At 45.0% G+C, this 22,617-nt stretch overlaps 1 protein-coding gene across 1 annotated transcript in view; it reads left to right on the forward strand.

The window, feature by feature from the left end:
- Positions 1-1,301: 1,301 nt before the first annotated feature.
- LOC126458428 (tetracycline resistance protein, class D-like) overlaps positions 1,302-22,617 on the forward strand; it is a 51,988-nt gene continuing 30,672 nt past the window's right edge. The window contains exons 1-5 of the mRNA XM_050095472.1: positions 1,302-1,477; positions 1,961-2,135; positions 16,811-16,997; positions 18,512-18,659; positions 22,289-22,390. Coding sequence (XP_049951429.1) covers positions 1,327-1,477; positions 1,961-2,135; positions 16,811-16,997; positions 18,512-18,659; positions 22,289-22,390 — 763 coding nt within the window. The 5' untranslated portion in view covers positions 1,302-1,326. The remainder of the gene's footprint in view (positions 1,478-1,960; positions 2,136-16,810; positions 16,998-18,511; positions 18,660-22,288; positions 22,391-22,617) is intronic.

Below are 22,617 nucleotides of genomic sequence, written 5' to 3' on the forward strand. Positions count from 1 at the left end.
GGTTTAAAAAAAAACTATCTGGCTGTGTTTTCATCTGACCAATCAGGGTCTCAATGTTAGCCTTAAGCTCCACCTACAAAAATTCTGTCTATCCAATGAGAAATGTTATACTTTTCGTGGTGGGGCAATGTTTTTAAAGATTGCAACGTAACAGAGACGCGAAAAAGTCTCACGCTAAAGCTTGCAGCTGGTGTGGCCGTTTTAGTGTTATCGTAAGATCTATACTGTTCTTCTGGAGGGCTCTATCTTGTAACATGGGCTGGGGGGTGGTCCTGTTGGTTATTTTTAGTGGTGGGGCAATGTTTTTAACGTTTGCAACGTAACAGAGACGCGAAAAAGTCCCACGCTAAAACTTGCGGCTGGTGTGGCCCTTTTTGTGTTATCATAAGATCTATACTGTTCTTCTGGAGGGTTCTAGCTTTTAACATGGGCTGGGGGATGGTCCTGGTGGTTGTCTGGCGACGTGGGTGTCCGTCCCTTATCGTAGGGCCTTCTAGCTTAACACGGTTCTGCTCTCGGCTTCTGTTCTCGTTTCTCCCCTCGGAACTGCGTCTGTCTCACGGTGGGAAGGTATTACATGCATTTAGGCATTCTTGTGTTAGTCTGTGGTATTCCATTTGCTCACTCGTTACTCGTATTACTTTGATTAATTTAATGTCACGATTTATTCGGAGCTATGTGACATACTACTGTATTTCCTTATCGTGTCAGGGTTTTCGTGGAAGGTGTTGGATTTGCCTGACACCTTACAGAGTAACGCCTCTGAAGACGTCCAGTGCAGTTCTGGACGAAACGTTACGAACAGAAGATTTTCGTGGACCACGACCTTCTACCCCAAGAAGTTTACCAGCAGCAAGGTCATCTGGTCGCGAAAGCCTTCATTTTATAAACAACGGAAATCACATGCCACATACAGATAGGTATACCACAGTCGTTAATATGCGCGACCTTGGAATATGGAGCCACAAAACGAACTTATACACAATTATTTGTAGTTCCACCACATGTGTACTTACTTCAGAGTAGCTAGTAGCTCTTAGTAAAGCACTATTTTAAAATAGCAGCCTCGTGGAAACCATGTCATTCTTAAAATGTGTTGGGGCCGCGTTACCCACTCAGAAAAGGTCCAGAGAATGCAGTTGTTTACGCGAAGTGAAGCAGCGAACGAGCAAGTGATGACGAGAGCTTCGTGTTGCAGTGAAGTGGTGGCGCATCCGTCCGACGGTGGAGCCGCTTGTCCTGCTGTTCATGTTCTCCTACGTCGTGACTCAGTGGGTGGCCAGCGGGCTCTTCCTGGAGCGAGTATGCGGCTCCAGAGACCCCAACATGTGCACCAACGAGGACCGCACCTACTCCAGCACGCTTCTCACCTGGAAGGCTATCATCGAAGGAATCGTGCCCGCCACTGTGTCACTTTTCATCGGCAGTTGGAGCGACAAGTTCGACCGGCGGCCCATCTTTCTCTGGTCCTTTGCTGGTATGTCAAGAGCACGAGTCTCACACCATTCACCCATGCTTACTGAACAGACGTCCCTTCACACCAGTACCAACTTCCAGATTTCACTATTGACATGCACTGGCACAAAAGAGCCCTATTCTTTATTTCTAGACGTATTCAGTATTTGTTGAGAATTGTGTGAGTGTGATAAAAACGCTGTGCCACTACAACGTATCTCACTATCCAGTATAACGCAATGAACAGCTCGCATATGCCACTCCTTATCATTCTTCGTGACAGTGGAAGTTACCAATGCCTGCAGGCACCTTTTTTCTATGGCTACAAATGTTTCCAACAATTGCAGAGTGTCACTGTGTAGACAGATGCGAAGGACCTCTACATTTGAAAGACAATACTCGTTCATTTTTAGTAGTTCGTGGTATGAGTGCCACCTCCTTAAAAACTATCCATTCTTATCGTTATTTATGTCTGACAGAAACTGAAAATCGTAACTAATTGCAGGGAACACAATCGCGTACAGTCTGTTCTCTGGGCTGTCTGCGATTACAGATCTAGCGCCAGAGTGGCTGCTGCTGCCGTCTATAGTGACCACCTTCAGCGGCGGCATGATGAACCTCATGGCTGTTGCCAACATCTATGTAGCTGACATTAGCCCTGAGGGGCAGAAGGAGCTCAGGTAAGTGTTCACAGCTTAATTGGTTAAGGCATTCACTAAAAGATTCTTTATTAATGAAGTACTTGCAACTTGAGTTTGATATTTCATGTTTTAGTGGATAACAGTTTAGCAGTACGGAGTAACAATACAAGAAATACTTTAATCTAACGTCAGATTGTGGAATAATAAAGCTCATAATCTATGTTAGTCTTTTTATATTGTAAAATCGTTGCATGACGATCGATTTTTTGGTCAGTCGTCTAATGCCAGTACTTAATACAGTATTGGTAGTTAAAATTGGAACACCATGAAGGCTGCATTTATCAAACGATAAACTGTAATGAATTGGATGTATTACTTGGTTGATTATGCATATGATTGTCTCTTTCGGCTACCAGCACGAGCCGGAGTTCACCAGCGGTAGGATAGTGGCCGAATTGAGACTTGGTTTGCCGTTCTGTGATACTGCGGCCTGTGTTAGATTTCCACAACTGTCATGCGAATATCGAATCAGTGGGAACAGCTCAGTCACACTTATCGCCGTGTACACTGATCAGCCAGAACATTATAAACCCGTCCAGGTCACCTGGTGCAGAGTGACTGCTAATAAGACACACGCATGGTGAATATGTTATCAGTGAGCTTGCTGTCGGTGTATGAATGAGGAAGGTGCGTGTTCTGTCTGACTTTGACCGAGGGCACACTGTAATGGTCCGGATATTTGACAGGAGTATTTCGGAAACTGCACGGCTTTTCGTGTGTTCGAGGAGTGCTGTGGTGAGTGTCTTCAACACGTGGAGAAACCAAAGTGAAACTACGTCCAGACGTCGTGGGGTTGGGCGGCCATCCCTCATTACAGATGTCGGACGTCGTAGGCGGGATAGGGTAGTAAAACAGGACAGACGGCGAACTGTGACGGAACTAACATCAGACTTTAATGCTGGGCAGAGGACAACACACAGTGCACAGAATACTCCTAATGATGGGCCTCCGCAGCCGACGGCCCACGCATGTGCCAGTGTTAACACCACTTGAATTAGGTGACTTGCGTGTTAAGATGTGGTGCCAACTCCTTCCAGTGACCTATCAAGATGTTCAAATGTGTGTGAAATCTTACGGGACTTAACTGCTAAGGTCATTAGTCCCTAAGCTTACACACTACTTAACCTAAATTATCCGAAGGACAAACAGACACACCCATGCCCGAGGGAGGACTCGAACCTCCGCCAGGACCAGCCGCACAGTCCATGACTGCAGCGTCTTAGACCGCTCGGCTAGACCTATCAAGGCTTAGTTGATTCCAGGCCACGACGCTTCGCTGTTATCTGTGCCAAAGGTGGACTAGGTAGGTGGTCATAATATTCTGGCTGAACAGATGTTCTCAGTGGTTCCATGTTACTAGTGCCCACGAGGGCAGCCATTATTCGCTGTGCCGTGCAGGACTGTACAGCCACGTGACGTACCTCGAGTCAGGAAATGGGCTTGTTTGTAGTAAGACAGACAACGAGACAACGTCTAGAACACAACGGGCTGCCAACATGGTGACCATTGTTGTGGCTATGCAACAGAAAGAGGCAATCAACGACAAGAATGCGACACCGGAGTGGCACCATGTTGTCTCTTCAGACGAGTATAGGTTATGTGTAACGCATCACAGTGGGCGTATCCATGCTCCCAGACTCCGAGGAGGAGAGACGTTGCCAATAAGCATTTGTCACAGTCATGGAGGTCCAGCAGTTGGCATGATGGTATGGTGCTACATTTTGAACACAAGACGATAACCTCTATTTCACATAACTAGCAATTTCGACCATAGCTGTGCTCTGTCTTCTAGATCAACTGAAGGGCTTATTTCAATAGTGGTACAAGTCCATTTTTGCTCATATTGAGATACAGAGTCTTAAAGTTATATGAGCGCTGAAAAATCTGCATTTGAGATACCAGAAATATTCAAGCATATGGCTTCTTGCTGGAGATGAACCATTCTTTGTTTTTTTGGCTCATTAATTTAAGAAGCATTATAGACAGAAAAGTGGATGCAATGGACTTGTATCACTATTGAAATAAGTCCTTCAACTGTGCCCAGTGGCAGCAACGGTAAATAAACAAATGACAAGATAATTATCACATAGGCGACTAGTTCGTAAAGTAGCAAATGATAGGTAATACGGACTTGATGTAATCAGGTGGCCGTATGTCTAAGCAAAATTGCTGTCATTTCCACAAATGTATTACAAAATCATTTGGTGAATCCCACCAGGTCGATCAAAGTGCACAGTAAGCTCGCTGATAAATAATGCATTAAATAATGGCACACAGGGAGACCCATGATAAATAATGCATTAAATAATGGCTAATGTGTCCAGTAACACACAAATATAGGCAAGATGAAGTACTATTCTAATTAAATATAAAACCAATGTGTGAAGCAAGCTTAACAAGCACTGAAAGTGTTAAACAGTATTATGATAAAACACTGGATGTCAACTATCAAGCCTATTGAGCAAGAGCTAAGCTCAATCACTATTATAATGAAATCAATTAAAGGCTGGAAAGCACTGAATAAACACTATTCTCATAAAATACAGTGCACTATATAATACGCCAGGCAGGTAGTTCACAGTTCACCTTAACATTAAGTACCTTAAACACTATTTAATAAAAAACGAGCCATTTTAAAGAAGGCTAGGCAATCACGGCATAAGCAAAAAATAGTTAAACTACAGGATGATATGACAGATAGCACGTCTTGAGCACACAAACAAGCTGCTCAGAAGCGTGGCGAGCAGACAGCAAAATTTTAAATCTAATACACGTTCGTCACAAATCGCGAATATGTATCCAGAAAATCTGCCGAACACGGCCGAGTATCAAAATACAAATGAGCACCTTTAGCTCACAACCGTGATTGGAGGAAGGAAAAAGTATGAAATAGGCTCGAAAGGAACCAGGCTGTGGTAGCTCACACATAGGTTACCAACAAATTTAGTGTCATTACAAAACGGCTTCACCATATAGTCCACAATATGTTCTCGCAATCTTTCCCGGGCAGGCTCGATTCCTTTAAAGGTCAAGTAGCTGACAGTTAAACTCCAACCGACGTGGTGGCTCCAATAACACTCCTAAGGCCAGGCCGTAGCTTTCCAGCCCACATGTCTTTGATAAAACTGCTCACTGCTAACAGCAAGTTGCTTCCCCATAGCTAACCAATCACGCTGCTATATCAGCACCCGTCGCAGCTTACGCGACCCCTAGCGGGCAGCCGTCCTCTCCTCTCCCAGCAACGGGCCAGAGACAAACGTAGGGCAGATGTAATCGACAGTACAGAATGTCAAATCAAACACCTTTAAGCCGTCTAAATTTCCAAATTGTTTTTTATTGAGCTACCAGTTTCGGTGATATATTACGCCATCTTCAGGGCCCCTGACCGACGTGTAGAAAGATCCCCATCTCTGGTCCAGTCAAAATAGGGGCCAGCGTTCAATGGCTGGCATCTGTAGGTTTTTGAGACAGCAGTCATTTCAAACATGACCTACCGACTGTCGCTGTCTCCAAAATCTACGTATACCGGTCACTGAATGCTGGCCCCTATTTTGACTGGACCAGATGTGGGGATCTTCCTACACGTCGGTTAGGGAGCCGGAATACGGCGTAATATATCGCCGAAACTGGTAGCCCAATAAAATAACAATCTGAAATTTAGACTGCTGAAAGGCGTTTAATTTGACATTCTGTGCTGAACAGCCGAAGCCCCGCAACCATCTGTGAACAGATGGACGTACAGAGGCTAATCGGTAATAGGTTGCCAAAGATGTACGAGCAACGGCACAAAGGTCTTGCTTCCATTATCAACTTCAACGACAGAAATGGCTCTCTGGTGCTTTTACCTAGGTCGACAAATCCTGCAAAGGTGTTCTCATTTTTCTTAAGTCTTGCATCCATTATCAACTGCAACGTCAGAACTGTCTCTCTGGTCCATTTACCTTTCCCAGAGCCAAACGGATCAACTTCTAAAGACCCTCAATTTTCTCTTCCATTCTTCTGTATATTATTACTATTGGTAATAAATTGAACGCCTTATTAAATTGAACGCTCAATAGTTTTCACACTTTACTGCTTTAATTATCTTTGAGACTGTGTGGATTATATTTCCCGAATGTCTGACAATATGTCTGCAGTCAGTCTCATAGACTCTACGCAACAACTGCAACAGACTTTCACTTGTCTAAGGGGCAGCACGATGTGGTAACAGCTAACCAAGACCGTGCAGAATGATGGACAGAGCAACAGGTATCAAGAATCAGTTCCTCATCCGTCGTGGAAACATAAGGCACTGAAAATAATGAGAGGATTTATTCGGCGCCCCAGCGGCGCGTGCTGCTCCCGAGCATCAGCACTTTTCTGGCTCAGCACGCAGCAGCAGCAGCAGCAGCAGCAGCAGACGGTCACTGGCACGAACACGCCAGCCAGTCTTGGCAGTTACAGAAGATGCAAAGTCAGCAATATGGCGGCACAGAACCGTGTTAGACCTGCTGACGCCAAGCACACAGTGGCAGAAAATTCCAGTATAGACTGGTCACGGCTTTAGGTGCAATTTCAGCGACAGCCAGCATCTCACAGTGCTGTGCAGGAGACACTCAAGTGTGGACTATGGGTGGTTTCAGTTCAGCTGTCGCCAGCATCAGATCTAGGGACGATCATCAGAGGCATCATCTAGTTCTAGCTGAGATGAGGTGACTCACCTTTGGTCTATGACTGGCGACGAGTACTCCGCTGTGTAAGCTCCGCTTGGCGACAAAAGCTTCATGGCTGAGGCAGGTGGTATTTGTGGCCACTTTACCCGACTTGTTATGGCAGGACATTGCTTTTGTAGACGTCTACCACAGAAGCAGAACAGCGGCAGGCCCTGGTATGCCGTAATCAATGTCACCACTGCAGCGTTCCGGCCCTTGTTGCATGCTATGTTGAAAATGTTCCTGTCCTGGCAACAAGTTGCAGGACCTGGTCTATGGCAACTGAGCTCACTCCTGTACCAGAACAGAGGTTTTTGTCATGGGAAATGTGGTAGGTAGCCTTCTGGCTTGCCTGGCCGCAAATAACGAATACTGATTTGGAAAAGTAGTAGTTCAACACGTGTCACAACTCCCAATTGCTTCAGAAATTCTGAAGGAATGGTATTTATGCTTTCCACATTATTTTACCACAAGCTCTCAAAAGATCTGTTACACTCTGCTTTTAGTGTTGTGTCATCCCTCTGCCACATAAACTCCGATTATTTATTCTGTGACGCCATCGGACAGTAAATATCTTCTGTATACTCTTTCTATCTGCTTGCTCTCTCCTCTGCAGTTAACAGTAGAACCTCTCTTGCACACTCAATGTTGACGTCCATGTCTTCAGTTTCACCGAAGGGTGTTATTACTTTTTATTCCGAGAACCATTTCTTTTTCGATTTCTTCGCATTTTGCTTTCAGTCACTTTGCTTCATCTTTCCTGCACTTCCTGTTTATTAGCTCCTAAGCGTTTATATTTCTGTGTTCCTGACTTTAACGGAGCAGTTTTTAATTTCTTCTTTCTGCGACAATTGAAGTAATTCTGTTATCCGAGGTTTCTTCACAATTTCCTTTGTCTTATTTATGTCTCCAACCTCTGTGTTTGACCTTTTTAGAAATGTCCTTTTCTCTTTACCTGAACTGTCTGCTGTAGTATTCATCATCGCCATCTACAGAACCCTTATTTCACTGTACCTATGTCTGCCTTCTACAGAGCTCATATTCTTCTGTTAACTCCTGTCTTCTGTTTCCTCTCCTACTACAGCGTTCCAGTCCGGTATGATTATTATATTTTCCTCTACCTGTACGTACTGAATTACCCGTTCAAAGTCCGCATACACTTTCTCTACGTCTTTAGCTTCTGTTTATGACGTGGACACAACTATTGTTGTCGATGATGGTTTGCTGTCGATCGTGATGAGAACAATCGTGCCAGTGAACTCTTCACTGTAGTTACTCTCTAACTGCCTTCCTATTCATGACCAATCTACTCCCGTTACATCATTTTCTGCTACTGTTGAAATTACCCTGTATCCCTCTGCCCAGATATCCTTATCTTTTTTTCCCTTTCGCTTCACTGACACGCATTATCTGCAAATTTAGGCTTTGCATTTCATTATACGTATTTTCTAGCTCCCCTAAGACGTTCAGACTTGTGACATTACACATTCTGAATCTTACAATGTCACCCTTTCGTCGGTTTTCAATCTTTTTCTCATTATCACCTGTCCTTTGATAATCCCCTCCTAGAGGTCCGAATGTGGGACTAATCCGCAATGTTTTGCCGAAGGAGAGATTGTCATGATGCTTTTCATTTACAAGCTACATTTCCTGTCGATACACATTATGTGTCTTTAATTCAGTGGCTTCCATTACCTTCTGTATCCTTATACCTAGACCTCTAATACACGGAAAACATCGGCTCATGGCTTCTGAAAAGAATCATATTCAAAATAAAAGAAGAAAAATAAAACTTCCTGACAGATTAAAACTGTGTGCCCGACCAAGAATCGAACTCGGGACCTTTGCCTTTCGCGGGCAAGTGCTCTACCAACTGAGCTACCGAAGCACGACTCACGCCCGGTACTCACAGCTTTACTTCTGCCAGTACCTCGTCTCCTACCTTCCAAACTTTACAGAAGCTCTCCTGCGAACCTTGCAGAACTAGCACTCCTGAAAGAAAGGATATTGCGGAGACATGGCTTAGCCACAGCCTGGGGGATGTTTCCAGAATGAGATTTTCACTCTGCAGCGGAGTGTGCGCTGATATGAAACTTCCTGGCAGATTAAAACTGTAGAGCACTTGCCCGCGAAAGGCAAAGATCCCGAGTTCGAGTCTCGGTCGGGCACACAGTTTTAATCTGCCAGGAAGTTTCATATCAGCGCACACTCCGCTGCAGAGTGAAAATCTCATTCTGGAAAAGAAGAAAAATGATTGAGAAATAATGAGTGTACTCAACTCCTCCGGAAACTAATTGTTCGAAGTAGGGATACATCTCAGTGATCATTGCTGGAGTAGAACAAGGAAAGATACAGTATCGTGAATTGAGTTTTAAATGACATATTAATCTAATGGTCAAATAAAATGCTTCCGTTACCGGTCAGGTTCAGAGTCGTTGCAGAGGAGCAGATACGTTTCTTGACGGCGGACCATGATGACACACTGATGGGGAAAAACCGCATCATCAAAAAATAATTAATATAGAATAATGAAATTACTGGAATACATTTGTCTAGGTAATATATTTAAGGGATTAACAGTGCAAGATCAAAGATTAATGCAAGCGCGAAATAAGGCATTGAAAATGTGAAATGCTTGTACATTAATAACCGGTGTAAATGCCAGAATGTTCATTTCAAGCATACAAATGCCGATGCATTGTGTTGCACAGGTGTCGGATGTCAGTTTGTGGGATGGAGTTCCATGCCTCTTGCACTTGTTCGGTGAATGCAGGGAGTTTAATGCTGTTTGTGGATGACGCTAGTGTTGTCGTTCTATGATATTCCATATGTTCTCCTCGATGGTGAGTGTTCATCAGAGGTGAGGGTATCATCTGGAGTGCCCCAGTAGGTAGTGTGGTAGGTCCGCTGTTGTTTTCTATCTACAAATGGTTCGAATGGCTCTGAGCACTATGGGACTTAACTGCTGAGGTCATTAGTCCCCTTGAACTTAGAACTACTTAAACCTAACTAACCTAAAGATATCACACACATCCATGCCCGAGGCATAGCAATGTGCGGCTGTTTGCTGATGTTGCTGTGGTGTACGGGAAGGTGTCGTCGTTGAGTGACTGTAGGAGGATACAAGATCACTTGGACAGGATTTGTGATTGGTGTAAAGAATGGCAGCTAACTCTAAATATAGATAAATGTAAATTAATGCAGATGAATAGGAAAAAGAATCCTGTAATGTCTGAATACTCCATTAGTAGTGTAGCGCTTGACACAGTCACGTCGATTAAATATTTGGGCGTAACATTGCAGAGCGATATGAAATGGGACCAGCATGTAATGGCAGTTGTGGGGAAGGTGGATAGTCCGGTTCATTGGTAGAACTCTGGGAAGATGTGGTTCATCTGTAAAGGAGACCGCTTATAAAACACTAATACGGCCTATTCTTGAGTACTGCTCGAGCGTTTGGGATCCCTATCTGGTCGGATTGAGGGAGGACATAGAAGCAATTCAGAGGCGGGCTGCTAGATTTGTTACTGGTAGATCTGATCATCACGCGAGTGTTACGGAAATGCTTCAGGAACTCGGGTGGGAGGCTCTAGAGGAAAGGAGGCGTTCTTTTCGTGAATCGCTACTGAGGAAATTTAGAGAACCAGCATTTGAGGCTGACAGCAGTACAGATTTACTGCCGCCAACTTATATTTCGCGGAAAGCCCACCACGATAAGATAAGAGAGATTTGGGCTCGTACAGAGGCATATAGGCAGTCATTTCTCCCTCGTTCTGTTTGGGAGTGGAACAGGGAGAGAAGATGCTAGTTGTGGTACGAGGTACACTCCGCCACGCACCGTATGGTGGATTGCGGAGTGTGTATGTAGATATGTTCTCAATGGAGAGAGATTTGTTGACCGAGCAGGTCAGGGCAATATGTCCACATTCTATAGAGCAAGTTGAGTTACAACAACCCTATGTGGGCGAGCGTTATAGTGTTGGAAACACCCCTGGAATGCTGTTCATGAATGGCAGCACGACAGGTCGAATCACCAGATTGACGTACAATTTTTCATTCAGTGTGCGTGGGATAGCCACGAGCATGCTCCTGTGCTGTCGTACGAAATCGCAACCCAGACCACAACTTCAGGCGTAGATGCAGTGTGTGTGGCACGCAGACAGGTTGGTAGCAGGCCCTCAACTGGCCACCTTCTAGCCAACACACGACCACCACTGGCACCGAGACAAAAGCGTCTTTCATTAGAAAACACAAAAGTCCTCCGCCCTGCCCTCCAATGAGCTCTGGCATAATACCACTGAAATCGCTAAAGGCAGTGGCTTGGGGACAGTGGAATGCACGATTCAGGGCTTCTGGTTCAGAGCTGCCCTTGGAGTAACCGATCTCTGACAGATGCTGTGTCACTGTAATGCCAACTATTTCTCAAGTTGCCGCTGCAGATGCAATATCATGCAACAGAAACTTACACCGAACACTATGGTCTTCCCTGTCGGCAGTGTCACGTGGTCGTCCGGAGACCGGTCTTCTTGAGACCGTACGTTCTCGCGACCACCACTGCCAGCAATCGTGTACAGTGGCTACATTTCTGCCAAGTCTTCCTGCAGTATCGCAGAAGGAAAGTAAAGCTTCTCTTAGCCCTATTACACGATCTCGTTCAAACTCAGTGAGGAACTAATAACAGCGTCTTTGTCGCCTTAAATGCAGTCTTGACCAACATTAACCCACAAAATCCAGTTACAAAGGTACCTAACGCTCAAGACCGTTACAGCATGTATTTAAAGCAAACCTCATTTGCATCCTCAGAGTGGCGCTACTAACGCCACTCTTATGCAACTGACGCAAAATCTTTCAGATGTAGAAACACGTCTACCAACTTTCGTTTATGTCGCACAACTCCCTCTTGGTATTGCGATATTTTTCCGTCAGTATATGAAATATAATGCTACAAAATATTTTGCATTTAAAAAAGAAGAAAAGGCTCTGATCAGACTTCGTGACAAGAAATTTAGTTTGCAACATTCGATATTTTTCATGTAGAGTGTAAATCTGCAGAAATAGCGGGCGGATGGCGGGCAAATCGACAGGTCATCAAACCAGTCGCTTCTCAGCGAAATTAAAACTGAAGCACAAAGAATTTCTGGACTTTACATTGGCAAAAGGATCTCAAGTGATTACTATAAAATCAACATTTATATTTATATGACTATGGAGTGCAATGAAATGTGTGTATGGCATTATTGGCCGGGATACCCCACCTGGGATATTCGGCTGCCTGGTGAAAGTCTTTTTATTCGACGCCACTTAGGCGACTTGCGCGTCGATGATGATGAAATGATGGTGAGGACATCACACACACACACACACACACACACATCCAGCTCCCAGCGGGGAAAATCCCCGAATCGGCCGGGAATCGAACCCAGGGCCCCGTGATAGTCACCAAAGCTAACCATGGGATCACGAGCTGCTGACTTGTATAGCTATTATGGTTATTATTTGAAATAACATAGTACAAAAGAGCATCCCTAAATTTTGCTGCTCAGAAAAAAATGACTAAAAGTTAAGAGGCGTTCCGTGCCTCAATTCATTGTAAAGTTGAGAATCGAAAATTACCCAACGATGCCTGTAGAATAGCTGCAACGGTAATCTACAATTTTATCTTTGCAATCTAAGAACAAATTAATCAGTTACACTTCGCGAGAGACTGGCACGGCCCCAGTCGCCAGCCACTGAGGCTCTGCCATAACGATGAAGCACCATGAATTGACGTACCCACTCCTGTCTTCTAATCTCATGTAGACTCGCTACCCAGCCGGATTAAAGTCATTGTTGCTGCTAGATATGGCATCTCTGGATACGAAATATCGAGCTCTGTATACCATTAAATCACTTACAAACTTAATCATATACTCAGTCTGCTGTACTGCATACGCACAATAAGTAAATTTTTTGTTATTTATTATTCTTCCTCCTATTGCCATTTTAATGGCCAGCTCGGTTTTACGAGTAGCATTCAATACTAATGCAATATTTTTTTCTCGGCCAATTTCGGTTAAAAAATGTGAAAATTTGTTGGACATCGTGGAATATTCCAGCTTCAGCCCCTATAGTTTCATGAAGTTATGATAGGTGGCGACCCTAAGCGTAATCTTCAAAGCTGGCGTCTGTAACGGAGGTGCGTTCCCAGCACAGAGCTGTCATTGAGTTTCTTTTGGCGGAAAACTAGAGAATCGCAGATATTCATAGGCACTCGAAGAATGTCTACGGAGGCCTGACAGTGAATAAAAGCACGGTTACTCGATGGGTGAGGCGTCTGTCTTCATCGCAACAAGACCTCCCGCGTGCCTGTCCACTGCACTCGGCTGTGACTCCTGTAATGTTGAAACCTGCAGACTCTCTCATTCGACGTCACTGTCAGATCTCAACCAAATACCTCGCTGCACAACTGGACGTCTCGTCCACCAGTGGGAGGTACTGAGCGGTGTGTGCCCGCTGGGTTCCTCGTCGCATAACAGGAGACGATGAAGAGCAACGGGATTGATTGCGCGATGCGAGGCTGATCGTGACAATTTTTGTCGTTCATTCATCGCTGGTCTGGGGCAAATACAGCAACGCTAAATCATATGGAGCGACTCCAGAACATAATAACACTGCAACGTCTGCTCCGAAGAGTCACACTGTCAAAATGCACTAAAAAAAAAGAAACCTGTTTACATTGCTCCATCGTAAAACGTGACAGCACGCAGCTGATCGCTGATCGTAGAAATCACCACTCAATAGTAAACGGCTCTGAGCACTATGGGACTTAACTTCTAAGGTCATCAGTCCCCTAGAACTTAGAATTACTTAAACCTAACTAACCTAACGACATTACACACATCCATGCCCGAGGCAGGATTCGAACCTGCGACCGTAGCGGTCGCGCGGTTCCAAACTGAAGCGCCTAGAACCGCTCGGCCACCAGCGGCCGGCGAGCGACAGAATATCCAAGCCCCTAAGACTCTAAATAAACTATATTAAATATTATTCAATTTAGTTAAAAGTCAATATACTGCCCTTTGTTATTCAAAACAAGATTGTGTAAAAATCTCAGCTTTCTAGCTGGCATATGATCAGAGTTAAAGAAAATTACCTAAAACACCCCAAACACTTGCAAGATTAAAATCAGTTACAATTGATTACAGTTTATCTTTTAGTATCATGTGGAATCATTACTGTAGCTCACAGCACGTTAGGTCAATTTGTTTAGAGTTTCATAATTAAGAACGTTAACTATTTGGCATTTTTTCGTAATATAAAATTCAGGAAAGATCAGGATTTATTTAATGTGTTGTTGTGTGACTAAATGAGAATGAGTGAGAGTGTGTATGTGGGACATACTAAAATATTCAATATTATCTCATGTTGCACCATTACGTAACTGTGTCGTGGGAAAGTTGTGTTTTACCCACATTGCTGATGACGTATGTCTAAGTGTACTTGCTTTTGTAAGGAGGCAGCCAGAATAGCCGTTTGCAGAATAATAAGTTTCTAAATTTATTTAAAGTTTAGTTTTCCTTTCATTTGGTTTTGTTAAACATTATATTAGTATTTGCACATTGAAATGACATAAATGCAACTGGGAATTGTGATTGCCGTAGGACAGTTTTGGCGCGAGAATAATCTCGAAGGATAGTTCTGATTTACTGATCATTTTAATCAACCAATCAGAGTGAAGCAGTTCCCGCGCACTGCTCAGTAGTTGTACTGGGAGTGAAGCAGTCGCTTGCTAACTATCGGACGTGTAGGTCATGTTGGACGTGTCCGTCTATATTATGAGTAAAATGAAGAAGTTACTGGTTTCTCGCGTCCGGATTGTATTTCCATGAAAGCAGTTGCATTTACGGACAGATTGTGAAAATCTGAGCTTTGTGAAGTGATCTGTTGGATTGATAAAACGTGTGAACTTTCGGTCTTTGTAGAATTCCGCGTGGTATGTTTCATACCCGTTTATGGAATAGGTGGCGAGCAGTTTCTTTACTAATCCACTAAAAAGGACCGAATGTGAAACTCGTATATTGTAGCAGAGTAATGACTGTAGATCGCGCAATAGTTCGGGTCGGTCTTTAGTGCATCTCTGACTGCCTTGAGTGAGTACTGAGTTGCGTGAACTGTGAGCTGAGGACAGTTATATTATTCGTTAATTAAATACTGGATGATGGCAAGTGTTTATTTTGAATCTCAAAAAATAAAAGAACTCGTTTGCAGAAGTTTGACATGCTTCTAAAGAGATGAAGAAATCGCCCTCCACCCGAAATTTGTTATAAGGTATTACAGGATAGCTTGCTACCAGAGTTTACGTGGACCTGACGGTGTTTTTCTTGCACGCTGCTTTTAACATCGTCTGGACAGTATCTACGTATGCAGAGAAACGGGCTGGTGATCAAATGCCGTACTGAGGTAGTTGGAACTTTGGTAGTGCACCGTACGACGAGAGACAGTGATCAAACAAGTACGCCACCTCAATAAACCCGCCTCGCCGCACCCATTGATCAAAACCCTTCCTTCTTCTCTTGCCGACAAACCTCTTGTCAATAAAATTGGTGAGCTTTTATCATAATATATTTTCGTCTTAGTCCTTCGCTGAACTCCCTGCACCATCCTTCAACTGTCTCACTCTCTGCGTTATTAACATTAAGCACTGATATTAAATCTCTTATAGGGGCGAGATATAAATCATATAAATCACAATGAAATCACATACGTATTTAACAGACACTGGTGCAAATCACACAAAATGCAAAAAAATACGTAACGTAAAGAAAAACAATACAGAAATTAAAATAAAAAAACAATACAGAGTCACACACACAAGTGGCGTGTTCAGGATTAATAAATTTAGCCAACAGACACTTTTTTTTTAACTGACGACTCGTGTCATCACTGTGGCAGTTATACGTGATGTATAAATATTTGTAATGCCAGCGCTAACGTTTTTGGACTTAATGTGATCAGGATCCACAGCAATAGTAATGGTGAGACCATCTGATAGATCTGAAGACCAGAAGACCCATTACTTTTGATGTACGAGTGTGTTCCGTAAGTAATGCGATACACTTATTTTCCCGGCAAATTTCGATTGAAAAAATGTGGAATTTGTTGTGGAACATCGTGGAATATTCCCGCTTCAGCCCCTGAGGTTTCATGGTACTTCGACAGATGGCGGCGCTTTGCGTAGCCTTCAAAAATGGCGTCTGTAACAGAGGCGCGTTCCGAGCTTAGAACTGTCCTTGAGCTTCTTTTGGCGGAAAACTAGAGAATGACAGATATTCATAGGAGCCTGCAGAATGTCTAGGAGACCTACCAATGAACAAAATCACGGCTAGTCTTTGGGTGAGGCGTCTGTCATCATCGCAACAAGGTCGCGCAAACCTGTCCGGTCTCCCGCGTGCCGGGCGGTCGTACACAGCTGTCTCTCCCTCGAAGCTGGAACGTGCGGACACTCTCTTTACGAGGTGATCGACGGACCACAATCAACCACCTCGCCGCTCAACTGTACGTCTCCGCTGATACTGATGTCACATTCGTTCGTCAGTTGGAGACTCAAAGGTGTGTATCCGCTTGGTTCCTCGCCATCTAACAGAAGACCATAACGAGCTATCATCTGTTTGGCCGAATAAAGGATGATGTGGAAGTTATTGATGCAGCAAGATGTTGGCTCCGCAGTCGACCAGTATAGTGGTATTATGTGGGATACAAGCCCTTCCAGTAATGTGGCGTAAGGCCGTCGTATTGAACAGAGATCATGTTTAAATAGGGTTTTGTAGCCAAAAGTGAGGGATAGTATGGTGTATTGGAATCCTGAATAAAACCAACCTGCTTTCAGAAAAATGTGTGTTGCATTACTTATTGAATACGTCTTGTAGTAGTGTCCCACATCTCAAGAGCAAAGCTCTCCTGACACCCTGAAACTGCTGCTTGCAGACTAGGACTGCTGGACGTGTCGCAGTATTTGGCTGTGATGCTGGGGTCAGGGCTGTCCACGCCGCTGTTCCTGAGCCTCAACTACGAAGGCGTGTACCAACTGGCTGCCGGCCTCATGGTGCTGTGTCTGCTGTACTCCATCTTCCTGCTGCCAGAGACCACTGCGCGCTACACACCACCACAAGACGTGAGTTGGTAGCCTGTTTTACGCCCACCACTGAACAAGGAGAGCTGTAACATACACTCCTGGAAATGGAAAAAAGAACACATTGACACCGGTGTGTCAGACCCACCATACTTGCTCCGGACACTGCGAGAGGGCTGTACAAGCAATGATCACACGCACGGCACAGCGGACACACCAGGAACCGCGGTGTTGGCCGTCGAATGGCGCTAGCTGCGCAGCATTTGTGCACCGCCGCCGTCAGTGTCAGCCAGTTTGCCGTGGCATACGGAGCTCCATCGCAGTCTTTAACGCTGGTAGCATGCCGCGACAGCGTGGACGTGAACCGTATGTGCAGTTGACGGACTTTGAGCGAGGGCGTATAGTGGGCATGCGGGAGGCTGGGTGGACGTACCGCCGAATTGCTCAACACGTGGGGCGTGAGGTCTCCACAGTACATCGATGTTGTCGCCAGTGGTCGGCGGATGGTGCACGTGCCCGTCGACCTGGGACCGGACCGCAGCGACGCACGGATGCACTCCAAGACCGTAGGATCCTACGCAGTGCCGTAGGGGACCGCACCGCCACTTCCCAGCAAATTAGGGACACTGTTGCTCCTGGGGTATCGGCGAGGACCATTCGCAACCGTCTCCATGAAGCTGGGCTACGGTCCCGCACACCGTTAGGCCGTCTTCCGCTCACGCCCCAACATCGTGCAGCCCGCCTCCAGTGGTGTCGCGACAGGCGTGAATGGAGGGACGAATGGAGACGTGTCGTCTTCAGCGATGAGAGTCGCTTCTGCCTTGGTGCCAATGATGGTCGTATGCGTGTTTGGCGCTGTGCAGGTGAGCGCCACAATCAGGACTGCATACGACCGAGGCACACAGGGCCAACACCCGGCATCATGGTGTGGGGAGCGATCTCCTACACTGGCCGTACACCACTGGTGATCGTCGAGGGGACACTGAATAGTGCACGGTACATCCAAACCGTCATCGAACCCATCGTTCTACCATTCCTAGACCGGCAAGGGAACTTGCTGTTCCAACAGGACAATGCACGTCCGCATGTATCCCGTGCCACCCAACGTGCTCTAGAAGGTGTAAGTCAACTACCCTGGCCAGCAAGATCTCCGGATCTCCGGATTGAGCATGTTTGGCACTGGATGAAGCGTCGTCTCACGCGGTCTGCACGTCCAGCACGAACGCTGGTCCAACTGAGGCGCCAGATGGAAATGGCATGGCAAGCCGTTCCACAGGACTACATCCAGCATCTCTACGATCGTCTCCATGGGAGAATAGCAGCCTGCATTGCTGCGAAAGGTGGATATACACTGTACTAGTGCCGACATTGTGCATGCTCTGTTGCCTGTGTCTATGTGCCTGTGGTTCTGTCAGTGTGATCATGTGATGTATCTGACCCCAGGAATGTGTCAATAAAGTTTCCCCTTCCTGGGACAATGAATTCACGGTGTTCTTATTTCAATTTCCAGGAGTGTATTTATCATAAACTAACGTTAACGTGTCTCGTGTGCTTAGGGGAGCTGCAGCTGCTGCAAGGGGATCTTCCACCCCCAGCTGGTGCGCGACGCTCTCAAGACGTCCCTGATGAAGCGGCCACACCACGGACGCACAGCCATCCTAATCGTCATCTTCGTGGCCGTCACTAGCGTCCTTATCTCCCAAGGTATGTCCACGTTCACGCACTGATCTACGAAAAAACGCTACGAGCTTACTTTTGTTAATAGTTTTTTTTTTTTTTTTTTTTTTTTTGTTAAGAGTCGTACATGTTCTAGTAGAGAATAAAATCGGAATGAAACATCACATTGTCTTCACACTTGGTATTTTCTGGTATATTCAAGCACAATTCATCAAGTCTGCTCCAGAACTATCTCCGTATTTAAAGTTGTTGGACTGCTATATACACTGACGGAAAAAAATCGCAACACCAATACATTATTAACGTAGAGTAAGGAAATTACAGGAATACATTTGTCTTGGTAACATATTTAAGTGATTAACATTGCATGATCACAGGTTAATGCAAGAGCGAGATAAGTCATTGCAAATGTGGAATTCCGGTACGCAAATATCCGTCAGACTGTTGTACGTGTGCCATATGTCAGTTTGTGGACTGGAGTTCCATCCCTGTGCACTTGGTCGGTCAATACAGCGACGGTTAATGCTGTTCGTGGATGACGCTGGAGATGTCATTCGATTGTATCCCATATTTACTCGATTGGAGACGGATCTGGTGATCGAGTGGATCAAGCCAACATATCGACATTCTATAGAGCATATTGGGTTACAACAGCCGCATGTGGGAGAGCGTTATCCTTTTGCAAAACACCCCATGGAATACTGTTCATGAATGGCAGCACGACAGGTCGAATCACCACTCTGACATACAGTTTTGCAGTCAGGGTCCGTGGGATAACCACGAGAGTGCTCCTGCTATCATCGTCCCCCAGACAGGTGAAGGGTCAGAGTGTCTATGACGCAGACAGATAAGTCGCAGGCTCTAAAATGGCCTCCTTCTAACCAACACACAACCATCACTGAGGTAGATCCAGCTTTCATCAGAAAACACAATAGACCTCCACCCTGCCCTCCGATGAGCTCTCGCTTTTTAACAGTTCGTTACGACAGTGTAGTGCCAACTGCTACTCGAATTGGTGCTGTAGATGTAGTACGATGCGCCAGAGCCATACATAAAAAACGATGGTATTCCTTCTCTGAAGTGCTCGTGACTGTCCAGAGCCCGGTCTTCTTGCAACTGTACACTCTCGTTACCGTCACTATCAGCAGTCGTGTACAGTGGCTACACTCCTGCCAAGTGTCTACAATATTACGGAAGGAGCATCCAGCTTCTCGTAGGCCAATTACACGACCTTGTTCAGACTCAGTGAGGTGTTGAAAATTGCATCTTTGTCGCCTTAAAAGCATTCTCGACTAAAATCAATTCGTCACGTCCAATCTCAAAGGTAACTAACTCTCACGTCTGGTACAACGTGTTTTTAAAGCCTCCTCATAGTGGCGCTACTAACTCCACTCCTATGTGACTGGTGCAGAATTTGATAAGACATTATCTTTCAGATATAGAAACAATCCTTCGAACTTTCGTTTATGATGCACAACTTCCTCTTGGTGCTCCGATTTTTTTTCTGTCAGTGTATTTAAGATGAACTCTCTACATAGATTTCGCGGGATCACAAAGCTAAAATACTCTGGAAAACAGGAACGAAGTTCACTGCATATATTATTTTGTACGCAGTGAACAGAATGTAGTCGATAAAAAGTAAGGATACAGTTTCGATCCAATGAGGCGTATATATATAACAAGAAGAAATCCAGATGATAAAAGGGTATTCATTGGACACATATATTATACTACAACTGACATGTGATTACATTTTCACGCAATTTGGGTGCGTAGATCCTGAGAAATCAATACCCAGAACAATCATCTCTGGCCGTAATAACGGCCTTGATACGCCTGGGCATTGAGTCAAACAGAGCTTGGATGGCGTGTACAGGTACAGCTGCCCATGCAGCTTCAACATGATATCACAGTTCATCAAGAATAGTGACTGGCGTATTTTGATGCGCCAGTTGCCCGGCCACCATTGACCAGACGTTTTCAATTGGTGAGAGATCTGGAGAATGTACTGGCCAGGGCAGCAGTCGAACATTTTCTGTTTCCAGAAAGGCCCGTACAGGACCTGCAACATGCGGTCGTGCATTATCCTGCTGAAACATAGGGTTTCTCAGGGATCGAATGAAGGGTGGAGCCACGGGTCGTAACAAGCTGAAATGTAACGTCCACTGTTCAAAGTGCCGTCAATGCGAGGAAGAGGTGACCGAGACGTGTAACCGATGGCACCCCATACCATCACGCCGGGTGATACGCCAGTATGGCGATGACGATTACACGCTTCCAATGTGCGTTCACCGCGATGTCACCAAACACGGATGCGACCATCATGATGCTGTAAACAGAACGTGGATTCATACAAAAATGCCGTTTTGCCGTTCGTGCACCCAGGTTCGTCGTCGAGTACACCATCGCAGGCGCTCCTGTCTGTGATGCAGCGTCAAGTATAACCGCAGCCATGGTCTCCGATCTGATAGTCCATGCTGCTGCAAACGTCGTCGAAGTGTTCATGCAGATGGTTGTTGTCTTGCCAACGTCCCCATCTGTTGACTCAGGAATCGAGACGTGGCTGCACGATCCGTTACAGCCATGCGTAGAAGATGCCTGTCATCTCGACTGCTAGTGATACGAGGCCGTTGGGATCCAGCACAGCGTTCCGTATTACCCTCCTGCACCCACCGATTCCATATTCTGTTTACAGTCATTGGATCTCGACCAACGCGAACAGCAATTTCGCGATACGATAAACCGCAATCGCGATAGGTTACAATCCGACCTTTATCAAAGTCGGAAACGTGATGGTACGCATTTCTCCTCCTTACACGAAGCATCACAACAACGTTTCACCAGGCAACACCGGTCAACTGCTGTTTGTGTATGAGAAATCGGTTGGAAACTTTCCTCATTTCAGCACGCTGTAGGCTTCGCCACGGGTGCCAACCTTGTGTGAATGCTCTGAAAAGCTAATCATTTGCATATCACTGCATCTTCTTCCTGTCGGTTAAATTTCGCATCTGTAGCACGTCATCTTCGAGGTGTAGCAATTTTAATGACCAGTGATATATATATATATATGAGGAGTATATAAAATGGAACCCCTCGTATCAACGTATTTTACGTACTCTCTGCTTCTGTAGGAGCTTGCCTGTGTTACTTTTTAAACTTGGTATGATGAAGTCAAAGATAATTTTATTCCTTGTCCTCAATTTTTAACACAGCGTAACAGCTGTTTACCGAAGCAGAAAGTAATGTATTCTGAATTTCATGTCAAAGAATGAAGTAATTTCTCTCACTACATGTGTGCTGGTCCCTCGTTCCCACTTGACAGATACTTTTCATGTGAATACATTTTGATGCTTAGCATCCATTCATTTTCAGAAACCTTACCCTTATGTGTAGCTTCCCATTAGTAGAGAAGATAGAGGCAGATGACTGAATTACAACCAGTAGTTGTTTCATTGTACTAGGTAGTTTTATCAACAGCGCTTTTCAATTGTTCAGATGATATTCAGTGAGCAAGTGATATCGAATGCAAAAGGTATTACATTCATCTGCAGAAACGATATAGAAACCGAAACTACAGAAGAGTTTTTTATTTCAATTCGTACTTGGACCAGTATCTGGAAATACTCAACGTGTAATGCTGTGTTCCGCATTTCTAGGAGAAGGTGTTGTCTACTACCAGTTCGTGAACGCCAAGTTCCAGTGGACGATGGAGGACAACCTGCTGTTCAGATTCTTCAGCAATGGCACCACTGCTGGAGGTGAGGCTCAGCACATTAGTTCTGCTTCCTGTCACGTCCCAAAGTATTCGACGTCATTTTGGAGCTCAATACACAGATTTAACACTAAAACAGCTGAAGATGCAAAGAGATAGATAATAAATATTTATCAACAGGACTGATCAGAAATTAGCTTTTTCTTTCAACGCGCTTAATGCTACCCTAAGCGCAGCGGCAAGTGAGTATCCAGTAAAACCATTTACATTAGG

This window comes from Schistocerca serialis, chromosome 1, assembly GCF_023864345.2.
Source record: "Schistocerca serialis cubense isolate TAMUIC-IGC-003099 chromosome 1, iqSchSeri2.2, whole genome shotgun sequence".
NCBI lineage: Eukaryota > Metazoa > Arthropoda > Insecta > Orthoptera > Acrididae > Schistocerca > Schistocerca serialis.